Source organism: Trichomycterus rosablanca, chromosome 3 (genome assembly GCF_030014385.1).
Source record: "Trichomycterus rosablanca isolate fTriRos1 chromosome 3, fTriRos1.hap1, whole genome shotgun sequence".
NCBI lineage: Eukaryota > Metazoa > Chordata > Actinopteri > Siluriformes > Trichomycteridae > Trichomycterus > Trichomycterus rosablanca.
Window position 1 is genome coordinate 36,408,634 of NC_085990.1, and position 26,742 is coordinate 36,435,375.

At 40.0% G+C, this 26,742-nt stretch overlaps 1 protein-coding gene across 1 annotated transcript in view; it reads left to right on the forward strand.

Moving 5' to 3' along the window:
* The window catches only part of scn5lab (sodium channel, voltage gated, type V-like, alpha b), a 163,616-nt gene that overhangs the window by 64,248 nt on the left and 72,626 nt on the right, over window positions 1-26,742 (forward strand). Inside the window, exons 13-15 of the mRNA XM_062991231.1 lie at window positions 2,631-2,869; window positions 11,527-11,700; window positions 16,192-16,548. Of these exons, the coding sequence (XP_062847301.1) occupies window positions 2,631-2,869; window positions 11,527-11,700; window positions 16,192-16,548 (770 nt within the window). The remainder of the gene's footprint in view (window positions 1-2,630; window positions 2,870-11,526; window positions 11,701-16,191; window positions 16,549-26,742) is intronic.

The window sequence follows — 26,742 nt, forward strand, 5'->3', positions numbered from 1 at the left end:
TGAATTCCAACATGTACAGTGACATTCTGAAACAGAGCATGATCCCCTCCCTTCGAAAACTGGGCCTCATGGCAGTTTTCCAACAGGATAACGACCCCAAACACAACCTCCAAGATGACAACTGCCTTGCTGAGGAAGCTGAAGGTAAAGGTGATGGACTAAACCCAATTGAGCACCTGTGGCGCATCCTCAAGTGGAAGGTGGAGGAGTTCAAGGTGTCTAACATCCACCAGCTCCGTGATGTCATCATGGAGGAGTGGAAGAGGATTCCAGTAGCAACCTGTGCAGCTCTGGTGAATTCCATGCCCAGGAGGGTTAAGGCAGTGCTGGATAATAATGGTGGTCACACAAAATATTGACACTTTGGGCACAATTTGGACATGTTCACTGTGGGGTGTACTCACTTATGTTGCCAGCCATTTAGACATTAATGGCTGTGTGTTGAGTTTTTTTCAGAAGACAGTAAATCTACACTGCTATACAAGTTGTACACTGACTACTCTAAGTTATATCCAAGTTTCATGTCTATAGTGTTGTCCCATGAAAAGATATGATAAAATATTTGCAGAAATGTGAGGGGTGTACTCACTTTTGTGATACACTGTATATATTTATTTATTTATTTTAACATCATGTTTTACACACTGGGCGGCACGGTGGCTTGGTGGGTAGCACTGTCGCCTCACAGCAAGAAGGTCCTGGGTTCGATTCCCAGACGGGGCGGTCCGGGTCCTTTCTGTGTGGAGTTTGCATGTTCTCCCAGTGTCTGCGTGGGTTTTCTCCGGGTTCTCCTGTTTCCTCCCACAGTCCAAAAACATGCAGTCAGGTTAATTGAAGAGGTAAACTGAATTGCCCTACAGGTGAATGAATGGGTGTGTGTATGTGTGTCTGCCTTGCGATGGACTGGCGCCTCGTCCAGGGTGTTACTGTGTGCCTTGTGCCCATTGAAAAGCTGGGATAGGCTCCAGCACCCCCTTGCGATCCTAACTGGATAAGCGGTTAAGAAAGTGAGTGAGTGTTTTACACTTTGGTTACATTCATGACAGAACAGATAATCACTGGTTACACAAGATTTATCAGTTTAAGTCTTTACAGTCATGAAAAAATCTCCAATTCACCTCACTTGCATGGGAGGAAACCCACACAGACACAGGGAGAACATGCAAACTCCACACAGAAAGGACCCGTACCACCCCATCTAGGGATTGAACCTAGGACCTTCTTCCTGTGAGGCAACAGTGCTACCCACTGAGCCACTGTGTCGCCCTGATGATGTAGTAAAAAAGCACTATTCATTGTCAGTCTAAAATCCCCCAACGCTCTTTAACTGGGTAAGCATTTGGTGACTATAAAAGCCAAAGCATATGCTCTATTTTATTTCCATACTCATTAAACCAGCGAGAGCGTCCTTAATGTTGAGTGCCATAGGTCCATTGCACTATCATGTTGGTTGAGTAAATCTGCAACACTGACATGTTACTGTGTGGTGCTTGTATGAGTGTATCAGGCAAAGCTGCACTGTTTAAATGTTTAAAACCATAATGCCATTGTCGGGTTAAAAATAGTCCTTCAACCAGAAATATCCAGCCAACATTGTTGGTCATTGTGGTCAACAACTGACACAGATGATGGATTGTAGAAGGATGTGTCCATTCATCTAAAGTAACTCCTTTATCTTAGGCAGGGTCGCAGAAGGTCCGATTTACCCAGGAAACACTTGGTGCAAAGCGAGTACACACACTAGACAGGTCACCAAATCTATGGCAGAGCATCACACACTCACACCTATGCACACCTAAGGACAATTTAGAGTAGCAAGTTATATAGTACCCACACTGCTGTGCCATCATGTGCTCGATCAAATGTCAAAATTTTTATTTGTATAGAGTTTTTTACAATGGATATTGTCTCAAAGCAAAATTAGCTATAGTGCCTTACCTTTACATTTACATTTTCAGCATTTAGCAGACGCCTTTATTCAAAGCGACTTACATTACAGTTACAGTCTGAGCAATTGAGGGTTAGGGGACTTGCTCAAGGGCCCAACAGCAGCAACCTGGCAGTGGTGGGCCTTGAACCAGCGACCTTTTGATTACTAGTCCAGTACCTTAACCACTAAGCTTATTGGAGTCTTATAATTGTTGCATCAGTTAGAGGGGGCTGAAAAATTATGCATATTGCAGCTGGGCTAAAATTAATAAGTGTGTAACTGTTCACTGTGTGGTACAATAATAAAATGTGGAAAAATAATAAAATAAATGCAATACAAGATAGCTGTACTTAATAAACAGGGCGGTGGTTGCTTATTGGTTAGGGTACTGGACTAGTAATTGGAAGGTTACTGGTTCAAGCCCCAATGCTGCCAAGTTGCCACTGTTTAATCCGCAAGGCCTTTAATACTCAACTGCTGGCATTGTATTTTGTCACAAATGTAAGTCGCTTTGGCTAAAAGTGTCTGGTAAATACTGTAAATGTACATAACGTACACCTGGTCAAATGTAATAATTATGCAACTTATTGAATATTTTAAACCTGACTCCATCAGCACCTTAAAAGCTTGAAATGTATTTATGCTGTAATAATTATTTTTACAGAACTAGTTAAATAAAACATCTCTTTTATGTGGACAGAGCTGGAGGAAGCCCATCAGAAATGCCATCCTTGCTGGTACGCCTTTGCCCAGAAGTACTTGGTGTGGACGTGCTGCCCCGGCTGGCTTAAATTGAAAGAGTGGGTCAATACCATGGTCATGGATCCCTTTCTGGACCTTGCGATTACCATCTGCATTGTGCTTAACACACTCTTCATGGCACTGGAGCATTACCCTATGACAGACGATTTCAACAGGATGCTTTCCGTGGGAAATCTGGTAAGTGGGAGCTGTATATCCTATTAGCACGGCATATTAGCATAAATATTAGTCGCTAAGACAGCCACAGTGTTCGCACTCTTTGGTGAGTCAGAACAATATATATTGTGTTAGTTTTTGTCAGGATAGGTTGAAAAATATGTTTACAGTTCTCTACCTAACAAATGTCACTATCACCTGTCTTGATAAAGGGGCAAATCCTACAGCTTGCTCATTATATTTATTGCTACTCCACTTTCAGCATGCAAGAACAGCATTTCTGCGAGTCTGTTGTTCATTACTCAAGACATAGTGATTGTAGGAAACAGTGTGTGAGACTTTTTAAACCGTATTGAATATCTAGGTCGAAGAGTCAGCTAGGAGAATACCGTAAGGTCTTCAGTTACAGAAATCTTTCTACTTGAATATGTAACACAGTTTAAATTTGTTTTCTATAAGACTCTTTACATTTGGATGTCCACTGCAGCTAATTAGCTATAATCATAATTTAATTATAATTAGCTATAAAATAATTAGCTTTATGTTAACAAATCCTACTTAAAAACGGTGGCCTAACTTTCTACAAATGTCACTACACATTTGATAGGATTGTTTCAATGCAAATTCAATATGGAACAAAAAACAATATATACTAACGAATTCTTTTTTTTTTTTTTTTTACATATACATTGGATTTATACATGAGTATTCAGACCCCTGTGCACTATGTGATTGGTGCTGGGCTAGAAAATAAAGTCTATGAGGCTAACTAAGCACACTAAGCAAAAGACACACAGTATCTGTATCAGTATTATAGAATATAATGTCTTTATTTGTCATATATACATAAACAGGTGTACAGTACAATAAAATTATTTCTTTGCATATCCCAGCTTGTTTGGTAGCTGGGGTCAGAGCACAGGGTCATCAATTGTACGGCGCTCGTGGAGCAGTGAGGGTTAAGGGCCTTGCTCAAGGGCCCAACAGTGGCTGCATGGCAGAGCTGGGAATAGAACTCTCAACCTTCCAGTTGATACCCCAAAGCTCTATCCATACTGGAAGCACAGCAGAAATGTTCACTTAAAAAAGAACAAAATAAGCGCCCAGGTGGCACAGTGGGATATTCTGCTAACACACCAGCGCGAGATTCTGAACTCCTTGGTTCGAAACTCATCGTTGCCACCGGTCGGCTGGGCGCCATCTAGCAGGCATAATTGGCAGTGCCTGCAACAGACACGGTTCTGCTAGGGCAGGATGACCAGACTACGTGGATGGGGTCTTCAAACGCTGTGTAAGGACCCTGATTGGCAGATAGAGAGGCACCTGTGCAGAGTGCATAGGGGAAAAAGGATTCCGCTAAGGGCTGTGCGCTGGTCGAAGGAGGCGTGAGCAGCAATATACACACCTCGACTGCAATCAGGGATCCCCCAGCAGCGGAAGACAAATCGACTACGCTAAATTGGGAGAATAAATTAAAATAAATAAATTAATAATAATAATAAATAAATTAAAAAAACAACAAAAAAGAACTAAATTCCATACATTTATATGTTTATATTTAAATTTATGTATATATCAAATCAATTATTTTGTCCCTGTTTTTTGTTTAGCAATAATAACATTCATATTTCATAGCAATTGTATTTGTGCTGTTACATATAAACTTTAGTTAATTAACTAAACTAACCAGGAATTAGATAAACTGCTAACATAATACAATACTATGTAGGATAACTAATGACTCATAATGTTTTGGGTAACTAATAACACTGTTGTTAATGCAGATATTTGAACTGCACTTTTTAGTACAGTTGTGTGTGGTTTGGGACATATCCAAAATAGATGTCTTGCTTTATTGCACTTATGTTGCTCTGGATAGCATAGTCTGCCAAATACCATCCATTAAAACATATCTTGGCAGGTTGTTATTATAGTTGCTGTTAAATGAAATGCTCCGATACTAAAATCCCATTTGTGTCTACTTGTCTAAATTTGAGCTAATAGTTCATGAGAAGTTAATGTATTGGCCGGTTAAGGGGATCTTCATAAGTTATACAGATGTTCCACTATTTAAAAATAATACATTATCTTGGGCAAATGATTTGAATGTCTTACATACCTGGTTACATTAATGAAAGGTCACTCTGTGTGTTAAAATAGCATCTATCCATTTAGATGTCCATTTACCTTTGGTCTGTGCTTGACACAATAAGCACCACTGCATGTAGTGAGTAGTTGGTCTGTATTATGTTTTAGAGTCATGTCAGGACACCAGTCATCTAATCAATATGTCTCTCCATTTTCGGTAAGCCTCGACATTTATACATGCTGACTGGTGTTTATCAAGCTGTACAGGTCACACAGTTGTCTTCACAATAGGGTCGAGGGAATATATACTTGGAACACATACTGAATTTGGAAGTGTATATGGCATATGATGGCAACATCAGTGATCATGGCACTAAGCTAACTAACCGTATTTAATAAATAGTATTACATTTCAGATGCGGATGTCAGAACTGGTGTTAAAATGCATTATTCCTGGTGAATGATCTTTTGACTACATCTTTGTTGCATATTTGTCACACTAATTATCAGATTTTTAAACAAAATGTAGGGCGGCACGGTGGCTAAGTGGGTAGCACTGTCGCCTCACAGCAAGAAGGTCCTGGGTTTGATCCCCAGGTGGGGCAGTCCGGGTCTTTTCTGTGTGGAGTTTGCATGTTCTCCCTATGTTCACGTGGGTTTCCTCCGGGTTATCCGGTTTCCTTCCACAGTCCAAAGACATGCAAGTGAGGTGAATTTGCACTAAATAGTCCAACACTGTGTTTAATGTAACCTTGTGAACTGATGAATCTTGTGTAATAAATAACTACCGTTCCTGTCATGAATGCCTGCCGGCTGAGGCTGAGCGGCCACATGAACAATGATTGGCCTGTTGTTCAGATGGGCGGGACTAAGCCGGATGGGGTCTTTTTCTCATGACTGGTGCAATTACAACCTCTGCTGGCTGATTGGTGGCGCCTTCACAGAGATGAGAAAAGAGTGCTTTTAGGGTGTGTCTCTACGTACACAACGCTGAGCTGCACTGCACTCGTCAAAGTGTAGGTGATAAGATGCATACGGCATGCTGCCCACATGTCGGAGGGGGCATGGGTTAGCTTCGTTCTCCTCAATCAGAGCAGAGATCGGCAATTGGACAAGCAAAAAAAAAGGGAAAAAAATGCATTAAAAAAATTAAAAATAAAATAAATAAATAAATAAATTATTTAAGTTATTTGGAAAGCAAATGTGTTTAACACCCAGTCACCCTCAACAAAAACCTCAACAGGAAAATAGGGAATTAACTATTATCTGTCAGTGAGCTGAAACTAAGGCTCATTGGGGTTATAGAGCATATAGAGTATGTTCATATCCTAGTGGCTAGACTTAGGCTTTGGATGGATGCTGTGGCAAAAGCGAAATCAAGCAGTTTATGTCCAAAAGCAGTACTGTTAAGAGCACAGAGATGAAAATACATTTTTTCTTTACGAAACGTGTTACTTTTTGCCTTAGGTTCCCTTTGTGTAATATTCTGTTGTTGCTAAAGTAATTTAATGTGACACATATGCAATAACAGTGTTTCCCTGTAAGCCTCCAGGTTTTAATCTAATTAGTGTTAGCTCGAAAACATAATCTTTAAGACACTTGAAGCCAATCGACATATCTATTTATTGCTCTCTTGACCTAAACATATTTAGAATGCTCTTCTTCATCCTAATTCTTGTTATTTTGAACTAAATTGAAATATTCTAGCATTTTGTCATCACATCGCCAGTGATGCTTTCCATTAACCAGTATTCTACATCATGTATAGTCCTGTTAAATATGAGGTGTTGTGAAACAATGATATATAACTGTCCCACATTTTCCATAAAAGCATTTATTGGAAATGAAGAACATTATTATTTACAACCAAATGATTGATGGCCTCCCTTTTCCTCAACAAGAAATAATGTGTACTACAGTAGGATTTAATATAGCAAAATACTAAATGAAGTGCAGAAATGGATAAAAGTAAATCTCTGCATAATAGAGAATGGATAGGCAATTCAATATTTATGATGAGTTTTTGTGTTGTTTGTGTTCTCTCTCTCTCTCTCTCTCTCTCTCTCTCTGTCTATTCCTTTGTATTACATCTACTGTATGTACTGGGTTTGGCTAGGTAAGCAAGCCAATTAAATTACAGAATTTTGGCTGAGCTGTTGTCTTCAGGAATGTCCCATGGTAATGGCGAAGTTTATATTAGAAACCTCCGAATAATCAAGACACCCCTTCTATAAAAGCTTTCTGTGTGTAGTATGATAATAGCATTTGGCAGCAGCTCATCAAGGCTAATGAGGAGTATGCTGAGCTAATTACTCTGTGGAGATGAAAATGAGAATGCAGCTCTTTTTTGTTGGAAGTTGGGTGCTGACAGTGGCCCACTTGAGGTGTTGGAGGATGGTGCTCAAATCCCAGTCACAATAAATCTGCCTGGTCATACATCTTACTTATCTTCACTGTATGCAGCGCTGATCTGAGGTTCACATGTAGTGAGCATTAATAAGTGATGAGTGAGTATAGCAGAAATCCTTCAGTATAAATGTGGTGTCTGTATTACAAGGCAGCAGGGTGGTGATGTGGGTAGTGCTGTCGCCTCACAGCAAAGAAGGGGCTGGGTTCAATTCCCAGGGTCCTTTTTGTATGGAACTTGCATGTTCTCCCTGTGTCCATGTGAGTTTTCAAAGACATGCAGTCAGGCCAACTGAGGCTACTAAAAATTGGCCTAAGTGTGTGTGTGTTTTGGGGTTGTCTGGGGTTTTTCCTGCCTTTTGCTTGATGAATCAGACTTACCACAACCCCTAAACAGGATAAAGTGATGGTAAAACAGACAATGGATGGATAAAATTTGTTTCCTTCAGGGCATCCAACAAAGGCCAGTAACAGCCTGTCAATACACCAAAAACCCATTCATTCATTATCTGTTTTACCACCGCTTCATACTGGTCAGGTGGATCTGATTTATTAAGCAAAAGGCAGAAAACACCCTGGACAGGTCGCCAGTCCATCACAGGACACACATACACACATTCACGATGATCTTAATAGCTCCAGCTGTCCTGACTGAATGTCGTTGTACTTGTGGGAGAAAGCCAGAGCACCCGGAAGAAACAGACACATGGAGAACATTCAAACTCCACATAGGGAATTAAACCCAAACAATCTTGCTGTAAGGCGACAGCGCTACCCACTGCACAACCATGCCGCCTTACTCTGAAAACTAATTATGCTTATTGTAATTATTTTTCTACATCACAATATTCAAATAAACATAAGAATGTATAATATTAAAAATGTTATACATACTGACTTTTCAACCTTTGTAACCTTTAAGGTTGTACAGAAATACACCCATTAAGCATAACATTATGACCACCTTCTGTTGTGTAATATACGCAACAAACTTTGAAGCACTGTGTATTCTGACTCCTTTCTATCAGAACCAGCATTAACTTCCTCAGCAGTTTGAGCTACAGTAGCTCGTCTGTTTGATTGGACCACACGGGCCAGCCTTCGCTTCCTAAGTGCATCAATGAGCCTTGGCTGCCCATGACCCTGTCGGCGGTTTACCACTGTTTTTCCTTGGACCATTTTTGATAGATACTGACCACTGCAGACCGGGAACACCCCACAAGAGATGCAGCTTTGGAGATGCTCTGACGCAGTTGTCTAGCCATCACAATTTGGCCCTTGTCAAACTCACTCAAATCTTTATGCCTGTTCATTTGTTCAAATGTCCACTTGCTGCCTAATATATCCCACCCACTAACAGGTGCTGTGATAAAGAGATAATCAGTCACTTCACCTGTCAGTGGTCATAATGTTATGCCTTGTCGGTGTGTAACCTCATCACAAATTAAGCTACCTATAAGGAATAAACAGGTTTACAAATAATGTTTAATGTTCTAATAATGGTAAAGAAAAACAAGCATATTAACATTTCTGGGTAGAAGGTGGGAATTGAACTAGTCCATTTGTAAAAAATCAACTAAATATGAACTGCATACCAAGCATTTTTAATTTCATGAACGTATCAGCTAGGATCTGAGACATTTCACTTTGCTCTGCATTATCTCTAAGCAAAACACAGATCATTGAGGTGTTCATAAGAACTACCTCACTCTTCATCTCACAATCATTCAGACTACAGTGTGCCTTAGCTGATCTGATCTTGTGGTGTGAATGAAACAGAAATGACCAATGTTAGCTTTTGATTATAATGTTTATCCTTTCTTTAGTAACATTTGCTCAGTAATATCATATACTAAAAGGAATATATGATATTGTGTTGTGAATTGTGGTGTGTGCTTTGTCAAAGTAATTAAGGCAGTCTCTTTTGGCCAGGTCTTCATATTAATGTTAAGATTAAAGAGGTGATTTCAAGATGTAAGGTGCACACACTCAGATTATGTAACACTGAAACCTGTAAAGCTTCACAAAGATGTGGTGGCTGACAGGCCAGGACTAGCCTCCCCCAGTGCCTGGATCACGTAGCCTGTGTCACATCCATGAGCTGATCCCTGAGCAACAACAAGCAGAATGACACACTCTTCAAAAAAAAGTGCAAGCCAACAAATTACAGACCTGTCAGAGGCAGGCAGCTTTTACAACCTGTCATAGAAGTGTTCGGTGTGCCCATCATCCACTGCTACACAAGGTTAATCGCTAATGGCTAAGATAAAAGTGAATGTGCATAAATCAACCTTTTTTACATAAATTGCTCTGTTATATAGTCATTTATATACAAGACTGTATGAAGTGTCTGTAAGAAGGCTTTCTATTTGTGATAGTGTCCCAGAGAAATTAGTTTTAGTCAATTAATATATTAAAAAAGAATACAATGCATTATTTTTACTATTGTATTCTTATATATGCAAGTAAATACTAAAATTAGCATGGTTATTCTTGTAATTAAGAAACAATATCCAGAATATAGGAATATATATAAATATATTAGTGTATAATATAGGCTGTCACTTCACAGTAAGAAGGGCCTGGGTTCGATTCCCCAAACAGGCAGCCAGGGTCCTTTCTGTGTAGAGCTTGCATGTTCTCCCTGTGTCTGTGTGGGATCCTTTGGGTGGTCTGGTAGTCAGGCAGTCAGGCAAATTGGAGCTCCTAAATATCACTTAACAACCAAGGACTTCTTGGTTGAAATCCGCAATGCATGCAACTCTTGGCCACAAAGCCAGGAAGGGTCAGAATACAACAGAATGAATTTGGATAGGCCTGAAATGTTCTGGAACACAGCATTAAATAGTGACAAATACAAAACTGGAACCTTTAGGCCTTATAGATCAGGATCTTGTTAGTACCAGAAGAATGCTGTCCTCATGTTCAAGCATAGAGGTTGATCAGTGTTGATAGGGGGATGGCCTTTGTAGTCTTAGATTTAAATCCTACAGAAAATCTTTGGTAAGATTTTAAAAAGCAGTTACAGCACAAAAGCCATCAAACCTCAATTAGCTGGAAGCTTTTGGACAAGAATAATGAGCAAAGATTCCCCAAGAGAACCCAGAAATACACCCAGAAATGGGCGCCAATCTATTGCAGAGTGACAGAGACTCACAAATCTATTAGTCTGCTTTATTATTTATGGGGGAAACCAGGGTACATGGAGAACAAGCAGAGCTCCTTACAGACAGTGACCGAAAGCAAGGATCTCAGTTACTGTGCAGAACTCAATCTATTAGCTTTGCCCACCATACCATAAAGTGCAATGTTACCTCTGTACCACGCATTCTTCGAGCCACTACTCTCGCTCATCTTGATTCTTTACCCAGAGCTCAAGGAAGACATGCATCAAGGCTCTTGTCCTTGTACTACCACCCAAGTGGTGGAACATACTTCCCTGTCTGTTCGAACATCTGAGTCTCTTACCATTTTCAAAAGATCCACCTCTTTACTAAGTACTTAAACTGAGAACTAACATGTACTTACTAAGCTTCTATAGCATTACAAGAGGGTTCTTTGAAAAGTTTGTACACTTTTTAAAAGTCTATTTATTAAGAATTTCAGAAACTAATTACATTACTTTTCAACATAATCACCTTCCGATGCATTTTTCCCAGCGTGGTACCAACTTTGCGTAGCCACTGATGCACTGCGGCTTTCACATCATCATCACATGAAACTCCTCTTCCCCTTAAAGCTTCTTTGAGCGGTCTAAAAATGTGGAAATCAGATGGAGCTAAATCCGGACTATAAACTCTCTCTTAGTCTCTCAGACACAACCAAATACTACTCCTCCTGCCCTCACCATTTCCAACAAAAATATAAAAGTGCGGAAACTTTTTGAAGACCCCTTCTAGGTATTTGTGTACAAAAAAAACAAATGTAAAGTCAGGCGCTGATGTAGGATAAATATCTATCTCACAATCACCCTTCAAAATTCTCCCCAATGTGTTTAATTAGGTTATACAGCTTTTAGTAATGTGTGTCCACATAGTTTTGGCAATATAGTGCACTTAGCAGTAACTAAAGTAAGTGTTTAATTTTTAACGTGAGCTCAAACAGACTTAATGTTTAATACAGCGTTTAAAGCAAATTCCCTCGTGAAATCATGCTAGACTAATTTTGACTGTCCACACACACAGGTCTTCACGGGGATCTTCACAGCAGAGATGGTGCTGAAGATTATTGCACTGGATCCATACTACTACTTCCAGCAGGGATGGAACATCTTTGACAGCTTTATCGTTTGTCTAAGCTTGATGGAGCTTGGCCTTTCTAATGTAGAAGGCTTGTCAGTCCTGCGCTCCTTCAGACTGGTAATGTGTCTCACTTAATGCCCACAGCTTATGAGCAGAACACAGACAGAATACAGCCATGCAATAAACTGCAGCTCATACCATAATACTGTTATTTTACAGTCGGTTAAGGGGTTTCTAAAGTGAAGTTTATGCCTGTGGTGGTGGGGGGCATAATTTTAAATGACATTTATCAGTATCAGTTTCTATTAAATGTTTTATAGATGTTATATTTATTTGATTATAGGCCTAATTGTTTAGTGATGTGAATTTACTGGGTTAGAAATAAGGCCAGACACACCAAAGTGTCATTTAACACACTATTCTGTAAAACAACAAACAATAATCAAATCATTCATTCATTCTCTGTTTTACCACTGCTTTATCTGATTTAGGGTCACGGTGGATCACATACACACACACACATACACACACACATCAAAGATGTTCACAAGTCACAAAATACGAGTCTGAGTCAAGTCACGAGTCTTTAGGCTAGAGTCCAAGTCAAATCACGGCACAGCAGCCAAAATCCAAAACACAGCAAAAAAATCATAACCACTGCTTACCTTAGCTTATGTTCTTCCAGATTCTATTAAATTTATAACCGTGTGTTGTCCCATTAGGAATATAATCCGTTATTTTGTTCAGAGCGCCAATTCTGTAGGAATGTTCCATTCACCCCAGTTGTTCCTGTGAAGTGCGCTACGTAGGGTATTTCACGATTTTAAGTGAGATTCCTATCCAAAGGTAACGAAAATGTTGAAATGAAGTGAACTTCAAACTGTGTATGGAGTAAGGAGAGACACTTCATCACTACGCCGGAAGCTGGCTGTAACATTTACCCATTGCGTGCGTTGCAGGTTAAGACGGCTGGAGCGTTATCAGAGAGCAGAATATTTATAAGAATAATTATATATATATATATATATACTGTATTTATACAGTGTATCACAAAAGTGAGTACACCCCTCACATTTCTGCAAATATTTTATTATATCTTTTCATGGGACAACACTATAGAAATAAAACTTGGATATAACTTAGAGTAGTCAGTGTACAACTTGTATAGCAGTGTAGATTTACTGTCTTCTGAAAATAACTCAACACACAGCCATTAATGTCTAAATGGCTGGCAACATAAGTGAGTACAACCCCCAGTGAACATGTCCAAATTGTGCCCAAAGTGTCAATATTTTGTGTGACCACCATTATTATCCAGCACTGCCTTAACCCTCCTGGGCATGGAATTCACCAGAGCTGCACAGGTTGCTACTGGAATCCTCTTCCACTCCTCCATGATGACATCACGGAGCTGGTGGATGTTAGACACCTTGAACTCCTCCACCTTCCACTTGAGGATGCGCCACAGGTGCTCAATTGGGTTTAGTCCATCACCTTTACCTTCAGCTTTCTCAGCAAGGCAGTTGTCATCTTGGAGGTTGTGTTTGGGGTCGTTATCCTGTTGGAAAACTGCCATGAGGCCCAGTTTTCGAAGGGAGGGGATCATGCTCTGTTTCAGAATGTCACAGTACATGTTGGAATTCATGTTTCCCTCAGTGAACTGCAGCTCCCCAGTGCCAGCAACACTCATGCAGCCCAAGACCATGATGCTACCACCACCATGCTTGACTGTAGGCAAGATACAGTTGTCTTGGTACTTCTCACCAGGGCGCCGCCACACATGCTGGACACCATCTGAGCCAAACAAGTTTATCTTGGTCTCGTCAGACCACAGGGCATTCCAGTAATCCATGTTCTTGGACTGCTTGTCTTCAGCAAACTGTTTGCGGGCTTTCTTGTGCATCAGCTTCCTTCTGGGATGACGACCATGCAGACCGAGTTGATGCAGTGTGCGACGTATGGTCTGAGCACTGACAGGCTGACCTCCCACGTCTTCAACCTCTGCAGCAATGCTGGCAGCACTCATGTGTCTATTTTTTAAAGCCAACCTCTGGATATGACGCCGAACACGTGGACTCAACTTCTTTGGTCGACCCTGGCGAAGCCTGTTCCGAGTGGAACCTGTCCTGGAAAACCGCTGTATGACCTTGGCCACCATGCTGTAGCTCAGTTTCAGGGTGTTAGCAATCTTCTTATAGCCCAGGCCATCTTTGTGGAGAACAACAATTCTATTTCTCACATCCTCAGAGAGTTCTTTGCCATGAGGTGCCATGTTGAATATCCAGTGGCCAGTATGAGAGAATTGTACCCAAAACACCAAATTTAACAGCCCTGCTCCCCATTTACACCTGGAACCTTGACACATGACACCAGGGAGGGACAACGACACATTTGGGCACAATTTGGACATGTTCACTGTGGGGTGTACTCACTTATGTTGCCAGCTATTTAGACATTAATGGCTGTGTGTTGAGTTATTTTCAGAAGACAGTAAATCTACACTGCTATACAAGCTGTACACTGACTACTCTAAGTTATATCCAAGTTTCATGTCTATAGTGTTGTCCCATGAAAAGATATAATAAAATATTTGCAGAAATGTGAGGGGTGTACTCACTTTTGTGATACACTGTATACTGGTGCTGGTCATAAAATTAGAATATCATGAAAAAGTTGATTTATTTCAGTAATTCCATTCAAAAAGTGAAACTATATTATATTCATTCATTACACACAGACTGATATATTTCAAATGTTTATTTCTTTTAATGTTGATGATTATAACTGACAGCTAAATCAGCTAATTAACTCAAAACACCTGCAAAGGCCTTTAAATGGTCTCTCAGTCTAGTTCTGTAGGCTACACAATCATGGGGAAGACTGCTGACTTGACAGTTGTCCAAAAGACGACCATTGACACCTTGCACAAGGAGGGCAAGAAACAAAAGGTCATTGCTAAAGAGGCTGGCTGTTCACAGAGCTCTGTGTCCAAGCACATTAATAGAGCGGCGAAGGGAAGGAAAAGATGTGGTAGAAAAAAGTGTACAAGCAATAGGTATAACCGCACCCTGGAGAGGATTGTGAAACAAAACCCATTCAAAAATGTGGGGGAGATTCACAAAGAGTGGACTGCAGCTGGAGTCAGTGCTTCAAGAACCACCACGCACAGACGTATGCAAGACATGGGTTTCAGCTGTCGCATTCCTTGTGTCAAGCCACTCTTGAACAAGAGACAGCGTCAGAAGCATCTCGCCTGGGCTAAAGACAAAAAGGACTGCTGAGTGGTCCAAAGTTATGTTCTCTGATGAAAGTAAATTTTGCATTACCTTTGGAAATCAAGGTCCCAGAGTCTGGAGGAAGAGAGGAGAGGCACAGAATCCACGTTGCTTGAGGTCCAGTGTAAAGTTTCCACAGTCAGTGATGGTTTGGAGTGCCATGTCATCTGCTGGTGTTGGTCCACTGTGTTTTCTGAGGTCCAAGGTCAACGCAGCCGTCTACCAGGAAGTTTTAGAGCATTTCATGCTTCCTGCTGCTGACCAACTTTATGGAGATGCAGATTTCATTTTCCAAAAGGACTTGGCACCTGCACACAGTGCCAAAGCTACCAGTACCTGGTTTAAGGACCATGGTATCCCTGTTCTTAATTGGCCGGCAAACTCGCCTGACCTTAACCCCATAGAAAATCTATGGGGTATTGTGAAGAGGAAGATGCGATACGCCAAACCCAACAATTCAGAAGAGCTGAAGGCCACTATCAGAGCAACCTGGGCTCTCATAACACCTGAGCAGTGCCACAGACTGATGGACTCCATGCCACGCCGCATTGCTGCAGTAATCCAGGCAAAAGGAGCCCCAACTAAGTATTGAGTGCTGTACATGCTCATACTTTTCATGTTCATACTTTTCAGTTGGCCAACATTTCTAAAAATCCTTTTTTTGTATTGGTCTTAAGTAATATTCTAATTTTCTGAGATACTGAATTTGGGGTTGTCATTAGTTGTCAGTTATAATCATCAACATTAAAAGAAATAAACATTTGAAATATATCAGTCTGTGTGTAATGAATGAATATAATATACAAGTTTCACTTTTTGAATGGAATTACTGAAATAAATCAACTTTTTCATGATATTTTAATTTTATGACCAGCACCAGTATAATTGTCACAGACTCGAGTCCCCATCTATGACACCTACACACAGGGCAAGTTAGTATCGCCTAATAACCCCACCTTCATGTCTTTAGACTGTGGGAGAAAACCAGAGCTCCTGGAGGAAACCCACATAGACACAGGGAGAACATGCAAACTCCACACAGAAAGAACCGCTCCACCTGAGATTCGAACCCAGGACCTTCTTGCTGTGAGGTTGTTCATGTTAGAGTGGGTTAATTGGGTATTTAATACCTTGCCCATAGTGTGTTCATGAACTGGACCCACTGGACCCACTGCTACCCTGAGCAATGTGAATCAGTTAGTGTAAATAAATGAATGAATTATCTAGATTATCAGTGCTATTTTTTCACTAATGCTTTTATTGGGAAACATTCAGTACTAAAAAAATATGTAAAAATGTAATAAAATTAAAATCATATTTTTTTCTCTTCCAGCTGCGAGTCTTCAAGCTGGCAAAATCATGGCCCACTCTGAATACCCTTATAAAGATTATTGGGAACTCTGTGGGTGCCTTGGGAAACCTCACTTTGGTTTTGGCCATTATCGTCTTCATCTTCGCTGTGGTGGGCATGCAGCTGTTTGGAAAGAACTACGAACTGTGTGTGTGCAAGCTCTCCAAGGATTGTAAATTACCACGCTGGCATATGAAAGACTTCTTCCACTCCTTCCTGATCGTGTTCCGGGTCCTGTGTGGAGAATGGATCGAGACCATGTGGGACTGTATGGAGGTTGCTGGACAGCCTCTGTGTATCCTGGTCTTTATGCTGGTCATGGTGATTGGAAATCTGGTGGTAAGTCTGTCACCTGTTTTTCTGCTTTTATGATGATGCTGTTTCACAGAGGAGATTGCTGTCACTCTTGTGCTGTACTGTAATGCTGATGTGATCATTCATCAATAGTGTGGAGAGGATTTAGGATAGTGAAAGGATAAGCCTTTAAATCACAGGATCTGTAAATGCTATACTATAGTAGTTTGTTTCTGTCATTTTAGAGGTGCCATCAGAGCTTATAGATTAATAGTTTCCCAGTTTGGCTCGGGTCAGCTTGGCTCTGTTTGGCCTGTGCAAACACAGTCTACCCATATTTCCCTCCAGTCAACAAGCATAGCTAAGAGCTTGAACCTTGCAGAATCCCTCGAGCAGCTTTGCTTTCCACATGTCTTTTATTTTCATTCCTCTCACCCCATGTCTCATTCTTTCTCATACTGTCTCTTTCTCTTTGTCTCTCTGGAAATCTTTATTGCTTCAGTTCCTTTTGTCAGTCTCTTTGTTCTCTATTCCCTGCTCTTAACATATACTATATCAGACAGAGAATTCATTTAAAAGAACATTTCTTCTTTGCAGTTTTTACTATCTATTAGATTAGACATTGCCAATTCCAACTCTCTTCAGTCTTCCTTTATAACACTGTCAGTTTGGGTATCTGCACATTCATCATCCTGATTGACACATCCCACATCAATAAGAAGCCATCAATCTATGCTCTCTTGGATTCCTGGTCAGAGATGACTTTAGCATTACTACATTAATAATTACCAATAGTCATTCTTACAATGGCTTAAGCCTGTCAAAAACATACGTTAATAAAACAAGTAAATCTTTCTAAGGGAATTTGACAATCGTGTGCACCCTACAGTTCTTTTAAGCTATTGTTTCCAAGCTTTTATAATTCATTAACAAGGTTGGAAGAGGGATATGCTGGTTTTTATACTCTCTCTAGAGTTTTACATTGCCCTGTAGAAACAGTACACATATCAGCATCTTTTGTTTTTATATATATAAAGTTGTTTCATATATAACATTTGAATGTCAGTTCATATAAGATTATTTGTATTATTTCAATGTATGCTTTGAAAATGTTAATAACACTGATTATCTCTTCATCACGGCACCTGTTAGTGGGTGGGATATACAGTGTATCACAAAAGTGAGTACACCCCTCACATTTCTGCAGATATTTAAGTATATCTTTTCATGGGACAACACTGACAAAATGACACTTTGACACAATGAAAAGTAGTCTGTGTCCAGCTTATATAACAGTGTCAATTTATTCTTCCCTCAAAATAACTCAATATACAGCCATTAATGTCTAAACCACCGGCAACAAAAGTGAGTACACCCCTAAGAGACTACACCCCTAAATGTCCAAATTGAGCACTGCTTGTCATTTTCCCTCCAAAATGTCATGTGATTTGTTAGTGTTACTAGGTCTCAGGTGTGCATAGGGAGCAGGTGTGTTCAATTTAGTAGTACAGCTCTCACACTCTCTCATACTGGTCACTGAAAGTTCCAACATGGCACCTCATGGCAAAGAACTCTCTGAGGATCTTAAAAGACGAATTGTTGCGCTACATGAAGATGGCCAAGGCTACAAGAAGATTGCCAACACCCTGAAACTGAGCTGCAGCACAGTGGCCAAGATCATCCAGTGTTTTAAAAGAGCAGGGTCCACTCAGAACAGACCTCGCGTTGGTCGTCCAAAGAAGCTGAGTGCACGTGCTCACCGTCACATCCAACTGCTGTCTTTGAAAGATAGGCGCAGGAGTGCTGTCAGCATTGCTGCAGAGATTGAAAAGGTGGGGGGTCAGCCTACATCAAATTGGTCTGCATGGCTGTCACCCCAGAAGGAAGCCTCTTCTGAAGTCTCTACACAAGAAAGCCCGCAAACAGTTTGCTGAAGACATGTCAACAAAGGACATGGATTACTGGAACCATGTCCTATGGTCTGATGAGACCAAGATTAATTTGTTTGGTTCAGATGGTCTCAAGCATGTGTGGCGGCAATCAGGTGAGGAGTACAAAGATAAGTGTGTCATGCCTACAGTCAAGCATGGTGGTGGGAATGCCATGGTCTGGGGCTGCATGAGTGCAGCAGGTGTTGGGGAGTTACATTTCATTGAGGGACACATGAACTCCAATATGTACTGTGAAATACTGAAGCAGAGCATGATCCCCTCCCTCCGGAAACTGGGTCGCAGGGCAGTGTTCCAGCATGATAATGACCCCAAACCCACCTCTAAGACGACCACTGCTTTATTGAAGAGGCTGAGGGTAAAGGTGATGGACTGGCCAATCATGTCTCCAGACCTAAACCCAATAGAACATCTTTGGGGCATCCTCAAGCGGAAGGTGGAGGAGCGCAAAGTCTCGAATATCCGCCAGCTCCGTGATGTCGTCATGGAGGAGTGGAAAAGCATTCCAGTGGCAACCTGTGAAGCTCTGGTAAACTCCATGCCCAGGAGAGTTAAGGCAGTTCTGGGAAATAATGGTGGCCACACAAAATATTGACACTTCAGGAACTTTCACTAAGGGGTGTACTCACTTTTGTTGCCGGTGGTTTAGACATTAATGGCTGTATATTGAGTTATTTTGAGGGAAGAATACATTTACACTGTTATATAAGCTGCACACAGACTACTTTTCATTGTGTCAAAGTGTCATTTTTTCAGTGTTGTTTCATGAAAAGATATACTTAAATATCTGCAGAAATGTGAGGGGTGTACTCACTTTTGTGATACACTGTATTAGGCAGCAAGTGAAAATTTTATCCTCAAAGTTGATGTGTTAGAAGCAGAAAAAATGGGCAAGCGTAATGATTTGAGCAAGTTTGACAAGGGCCAAATTGTGATGGCTAGACGACTGGGTCAGAGCATCTCCAAAACTGCAGCTCTTGTGGGGTGTTCCCGGTCTGCAGTGGTCAGTATCTATCAAAAGTGAAAAAATGTCATAATGTTATGCCTGATCGGTGTATATAAGTAAGACAGCGAGGTCTAGACCAATCTTACAATATAATTTGTTTATAGCAGTTATGAATTATTTTATTAGCCCGTATATTATACAACACCAGATTTTTTTTCTTAATATGCCGATTCCATCTCTAGACTCTAATCCAGTCCAGCTGAGTTTGGCATCGTCAGAGGGCAACATGGGGTGGTAATAAGCTCATAACTTTCATCATCTCTGATATAATTCCAGATCTCACTACCACTATACTTACAAAGCACCAATTATCAATTTATTTTTACCAGCTAATATTGTCATTTTCACCAAGGACTAGGTGGGCATCAAGTGTACTGCATAATTTGCTTACATACTTGTATAATGCATGCTTCCTTCTAATTTTCTTCCCTTGCTCACTCAGTGACTTGCTCTTTTGCTCACTTTTGCAGTCTCTGACTCATTAAGTAGAGCTACAGGAAGTGTTGCGTAACATCTTTACATATGGGTCATTTCTAGGACACGTTAATCTCAGCTGAAAGAACAAAAGCTGCAAGCGTACACTGACATGAAACCAAAGAAATGTAATGATTGTATCATGTATGTCAGGCATGTGTACATGTAACTTACTAAATTCAACAGAAAGGTAAGCAGATTCAGAGTTGGAATTTGCAGGAGCGCAGCATATTTACATTTTGCAAAACACCTGCATGCACTTTATGCCTAGGAGGTTGCCAAGTATTTTCTAAAGGAGAATTCTTTGAGAAATATGTTTTCTGGTTTATGCACAAAATAGCCTGTTATTTATAAAAGTTAAAGTAACATGCAAGTGTGGACAATTCATATGATTTTACTTGTATAATATTACATTTATAGCTTTACACAGTTTCACCAATTGAGCCGTCACAGTTTTATTATATTGGCTGTTGTGTTCTGGGACATTTAGACAATGTTTAAGTGTGACTCAAAGATTCAAATTCGGTGCAGCAAGGGGTGCAGATTACAGTATCATGCCTACCTGCCAGGTCACTATAGGCTGGTGATGACTAAGGTGCAGATGATTGACATTGTCATGTACTTAATCGGCAGTCTCTGTGCCTCATTAAGTGCTAACTCGCTGCAGCTGTAAGGGACCCCAAATACTGGCCTCATTGGTCATCACACCGCTGGCTCATTATTGTGTTGTGTATGTTGTGGCAGTGCATCTTTATTCTTTTTTTAGCCAATGCTGGTTTTAGAGTTCCCTGCGTTTGGTTTTTCCAGAGAGCTTGGGTCATCACAATCCAGTAGACTGAGTAGCTGGCGTGGGTGGGAACTCAGCCTTCATTCTATCCTTTGTACCTATCCCTTTGTTGTTGTGTGTTATAATGGGGGTGTGGATTTATCACTATTCTGTGTGAGTTTGTGGAGTGTTATGTCCCCTACTCTGACTAATGCACTTCTTTATCTGTTCTATCACCTCTTTTGGCCACATATTATTTTCTTTATAAGTTTCTTTTGTGGTGCTTTATCCACAGTATTGTTTTACCTTTTTAATTATCTCAATTGTTTTCATATCTTATGAACTCGCAGATCTTGGATTCCACCTGCTCTGTCCACTAAAAAAATCTCTATAACATAGTGTTTAAAAAATAGACTTAATCTATTTACTACTTTATTAAAATTCTGTTGACTAGTCATTAATGGCTATTATTTACACTAGTTACGTGACTTGTAATGGTAAAATATTGTGTGAATTGTGGTGCTGGACAAAGTCTTGTTTATTAAGAGTTGCATGTCCAGTTTAAATGCTGATTACTGCTAAATTTCGGGATTATTCTGCTTCTTTGTGTGCTAATCTCAAGCAGTCAGTAGTCGAGGGTACACTATAAAAGGTAGAAAAGCCATTACATTAATATAGGCAATAGGGAGCCATTTCTGATTCAGTTTTTACAGTTGCTATTTTTGTTTCATTATTTTTAGAACTTGATGTATTGGCCGAGGTAGTCACACTGCTAAATAAAATCAATGTACAATCTCATTTCCTGATCTGAGTAGCTATGTACAGAGCTTTGGGCACTCTCAAATAAAGCTAACACAGTGTACCCGTTTTGTCATCGTGGTGGTACCCGCAAGTGTACGTTTTATGTACTTTTATTACATATCATTCACCAGGGAGAGGAAATGTATTGTACTTTAAAAGCATTTAATATATTACTGTGCCTCAAAAGGTCCAATTACAAAGCTCGGTTCCACAAAAGCTGGACAGTATATGAAATATCAAGAAAAACAAAAAGCAGGAATTGGGAAGAAAGCGGAAATACATATAAACTAAAAAAAGTAAAACATAAGCTTATCCTGAATATTACATGCCTACAACTCCAAAAATGTTTGAACAGCGCATTTTACAACTAGGGAAGTAACATGTGATGCAATCATTGATGGGTTTAAATAGAGCATCCAAGAAAGGCCCGGTCCTTTATATACCAGGGTCTATCATTAATTTAACATATCTGTAGGGACACTATCGAAACTAAAAATATTTACACATTGGAGTAACTGATTTGCCTTCTAGAAGACCTAGCAACATTATGTCAGCGTAATTAGATAGTCTTGTCCGTCTTGGTCTGTCTGTAATACAAAAGTTTTGCAAAATACAATGAAGGCCCCATATGGATGTACATCTAAAACCTAAAAAACTGAAGAATCAAGAAACTAGGGCCGCTCAGGTGGTGCAACGGTAAAATACGCTAGCACACCAGAGCTGACATTTCGAACTCCTCGGTTCAAAACTCCATCCGGCTGGGCTGGGCGGCTATATGAACAACAATGTTCACACAGGGGAGGGAATAGCCGGATAGGGACCTCATAACTGATGCAATCATGACCTCTGCTGGCTGATTTTGATTGTGATTTGGGATTTATTAGCAATAACATGCTGTCCCAACTTTTTGGGAATTGAGGTTTGGATATACAACAAAACCATTTTACATGTTACAAAAAGCATCTCTAAAAGTCTGAAGCACCTTAATTTGCCCATTATACAACAAAAAGAAAGCCAGTAGAACATCAGTAATAAAAATGAGAGATTTAAAGAGATTAAGAGATTTAGGAGTAAGTTAAAACATCTTAATACATTTGGTTTTTAGGGGCGGCACGGTGGTTTAGTGGGTAGCACTGTCACCTCACAGCAAGAAGGTCCTGGGTTCGATCCCTGGGTGGGGCGGTCCGGGTCCTTTTTGTGTGGAGTTTGCATGTTCTCCCCGTGACTGCAAGGGTTGCCTCCGGTTTCCTCCCACAGTCCAAAGACATGCAAGTGAGGTGAACTGGAGATACAAAATTGTCCATGACTGAGTTTCACATTAAACTTGTGAACTGATTCATCTTTTGTAACCAGTAACTACCGTTTCTGTCATAAATGTAACCAAAGTGTGTAGAACATGACGTTAAAATCCTAATAAATAAATAAATAAACATTTGTTCTTTAGGGTAATTAATTCAGTACCATTAAACCAAAATATTATTTTGTAAGAATAATCTATTCACGTTATTAAAATGATATTTTACCCTAAATCATTACCCAAACCCAGACAATAATCAAAGTACAATCTACATCTGACTAAAATAATTTTACTATACTTGGACGTACTTGGTAAGATACTGCTTGGAGCCAAAAAAGAAAGCTTAAACAGAGACACAGGGTGAGCACTGCTCATGTGCGCTTACACACGAGCATTATATTGCTCAAAATATTGCAATGCACACAACATTATGGGTGACATACCAGAGTTCAAAAGAGGACAAATTGTTGGTGCACGTCTTGCTGGCGCATCTGTGACCAAGACAGCAAGTCTTTGTGATGTATCAAGAGCCACGGTATCCAGGGTAATGTCAGCATACCACCAAGAAGGACAAACCACATCCAACAGGATTAACTGTGGACGCAAGAGGAAGCTGTCTGAAAGGGATGTTCGGGTGCTAACCCGGATTGTATCCAAAAAACATAAAACCACGGCTGCCCAAATCACGGCAGAATTAAATGTGCACCTCAACTCTCCTGTTTCCACCAGAACTGTCCGTCGGGAGCTCCACAGGGTCAATATACACGGCCGGGCTGCTATAGCCAAACCTTTGGTCACTCGTGCCAATGCCAAACGTCGGTTTCAATGGTGCAAGGAGCGCAAATCTTGGGCTGTGGACAATGTGAAACATGTATTGTTCTCTGATGAGTCCACCTTTACTGTTTTCCCCACATCCGGGAGAGTTACGGTGTGGAGAAGCCCCAAAGAAGCGTACCACCCAGACTGTTGCATGCCCAGAGTGAAGCATGGGGGTGGATCAGTGATGGTTTGGGCTGCCATATCATGGCATTCCCTTGGCCCAATACTTGTGCTAGATGGGCGCGTCACTGCCAAGGACTACCGAACCATTCTGGAGGACCATGTGCATCCAATGGCGGTGCCGTGTATCAGGATGACAATGCACCAATACACACAGCAAGACTGGTGAAAGATTGGTTTGATGAACATGAAAGTGAAGTTGAACATCTCCCATGGCCTGCACAGTCACCAGATCTAAATATTATTGAGCCACTTTGGGGTGTTTTGGAGAAGCGAGTCAGGAAACGTTTTCCTCCACCAGCATCATGTAGTGACCTGGCCACTATCCTGCAAGAAGAATGGCTTAAAATCCCTCTGACCACTGTGCAGGACTTGTATATGTCATTTCCAAGACGAATTGACGCTGTATTGGCCGCAAAAGGAGGCCCTACACCATACTAATAAATTATTGTGGTCTAAAACCAGGTGTTTCAGTTATTTTGTCCAACCCCTGTATATGGGTCACTGTGGTTCAGGTTTACATGATCCTGATGTAACTGCCACACTCCAGTCATTTACTCAGTCATTCATTCTCTAATCTGCTCCTGTAATCTCAGTGCATGTGTTACCCGAGCACTGTGTACGCCCTACAGATCACAGGGGCACGGAAGAGAGCAGTGTGTTTAGATGCTTTAAGCAAAGAAAGAAAGAAGGAAGAAATGATTAGGAAGGCGTGTGTAGACATGTAATTAGCTCCATGTTACGACCAACCATTGATAATATGATAACATAATAATTTTAAATTTTGGGGCTATTTTACCTTTCCCTGTCAAGACAGGTTGACAAGTTAAAGATAGTAGATAGTAAGATTAGTTGTAGAGATCTTGGTTAAGATCAGGACAAAATGTGTTTTAGCCACAGTAATATAAAAGTAAATAGAAATAATCCAGCAAAACTGGCAATATTAGGTTGTGTATGTGTGCAGAAGAGACACAGAGAAATAGATGTGAGAGTGTGTGTGTGTGTGTGCATGTGAGCTTGAAGTCATTACTGCAGATGGGTGTGCATACGTTTCGGGTCGATGCACCTGTGTGAATAATCATAATTATTTAAAGCAGTGCTCTGTAACTGGAGAGGTGAAAGTGGTTTTATCAGATGGGTGGCTTCCCAAATACTCAATAAATCTATCAGGGTTCATATGTGATGGACAGTGTGACACAAACAAATGCTGAGCAGTGTATTTGAGAATACACGACACAAATAAATGTTCTACAACGCAGAAATATGATAGGGTTGCATTAATCTCAGTATCACGCCAGTTACGGTCTGAAGATCAGAAATATGTTGACTATGCTGTGCACAAACTAAGGAATTCTGCCTAATAATTCTGCAGCTGATCATGGTAAAAAAGAGTTTAAATACATGTAACTAAATATTAAGTGTACTGTATGTATATTTATAACTTAGATTTTTAGTAAATTAATAATAATAATAATAATAATAAATTTTATTTACATAGCACTTTCCAAGATACTCAAAGACACTTTACATTTTACATAAAAAGCAAATAATCATAAAAACAACACAATCCGTACAAATTGTAGTACAAAATTCACACACCACATTAATCAGCATCAAGATAATAATTAAAACATACTAGGAGGAAGAAGAGAAAACAGCATTAAGACATTTCATTAAAACATATAAGCAAGAATATGAGAGATATAGATACAAGTAGGGGAGAGTAGAAAAACAAACAGCACTAAAACACACTAAAACATATCAAAAAGAGATATAGAAAATGTATAAATAAAAACAATTACATTGTTACAAGTTAAATGCAGCTCTAAGCGATTTTGAAAAGTGACCTAATAGTGGACCGATCAGGACAGTCTCATATGTGTTTAGGGAGAGAGATCTCTGTAATAAGTGGGGAGATAACTGGAAAAACAACCTTTAACAAGGGTTTTGAAGGAGCAGGATCCGAAACACAAGTGGAGCTTCGCATTCCTGTCATGATCTCATACATAAATATCAAAAAAGAAAACATATCAAAAAGAATAAAAATAAAAATTCCACAATAAACTAATAAAAGAACTGAAATTCAGGTTTATTTTTCTTTAAGAAGTAAATATGTTCTATCATTCATATAAATCCATAAACAGAACATAGTTTGAAATAATTAAAATACAACACAAATTCAAAATTACAATCAGATATGAGAGAATATCTTTCAAAAACTGTTTTATGAAGAACGGTAAAGCTATGTTAGTAATGCATGACAACAAATTCTCCAATCATTACACTTACTTTTGTCTAAAAGAGCATGAATTGTTCAGACTATGAGCTTAGGTTACAATATGTTTGATAATGTACTTAGTGTAATTTATCTACAATTTTTGAAGATTTATAGTTATTTAATTACAAATATAGATTAAATCCTCAATATGATTTATTATTAAAAACGTGGTGGTATATACACCGATCAGCCATAACATTAACACCACATCCTTGTTTCTACACTCACTGTCCAGTTTATATATAGAAACACTTTGAAGTTCTACAATTACTGACTGTAGTCCATCTATTTCTCTACACACTTTCTTAGCCTGCTTTCACCCTGTTCTTCAATGGTCAGGACCACCACAGAGCAGGTGTTATTTAAGTGGTGGATCATTCTCAGCATTGCAGTGACAATGCCGTGGTGGTGGTGTGTGAGTGTGTTGTGCTGGTGTGAGTGGATCAGACACAGCAGCACTGATCACTCTATTAGACACTCCTACCTAGTTGGTCCACCTTGTACTGTAGATGTTAAGTCAGTGACTATCGGTCATCTATTGCTGCTGTTTTAGTTGGTCATCTTTTAGACCTTCATCAGTGGTCACGTGGTGCTGTTGGCTGGATATTTTGGTTGGTGGACTATTCTCAGTCCAGCAGTGACAGTGAGGTGTTTAAAAACACCATCAGC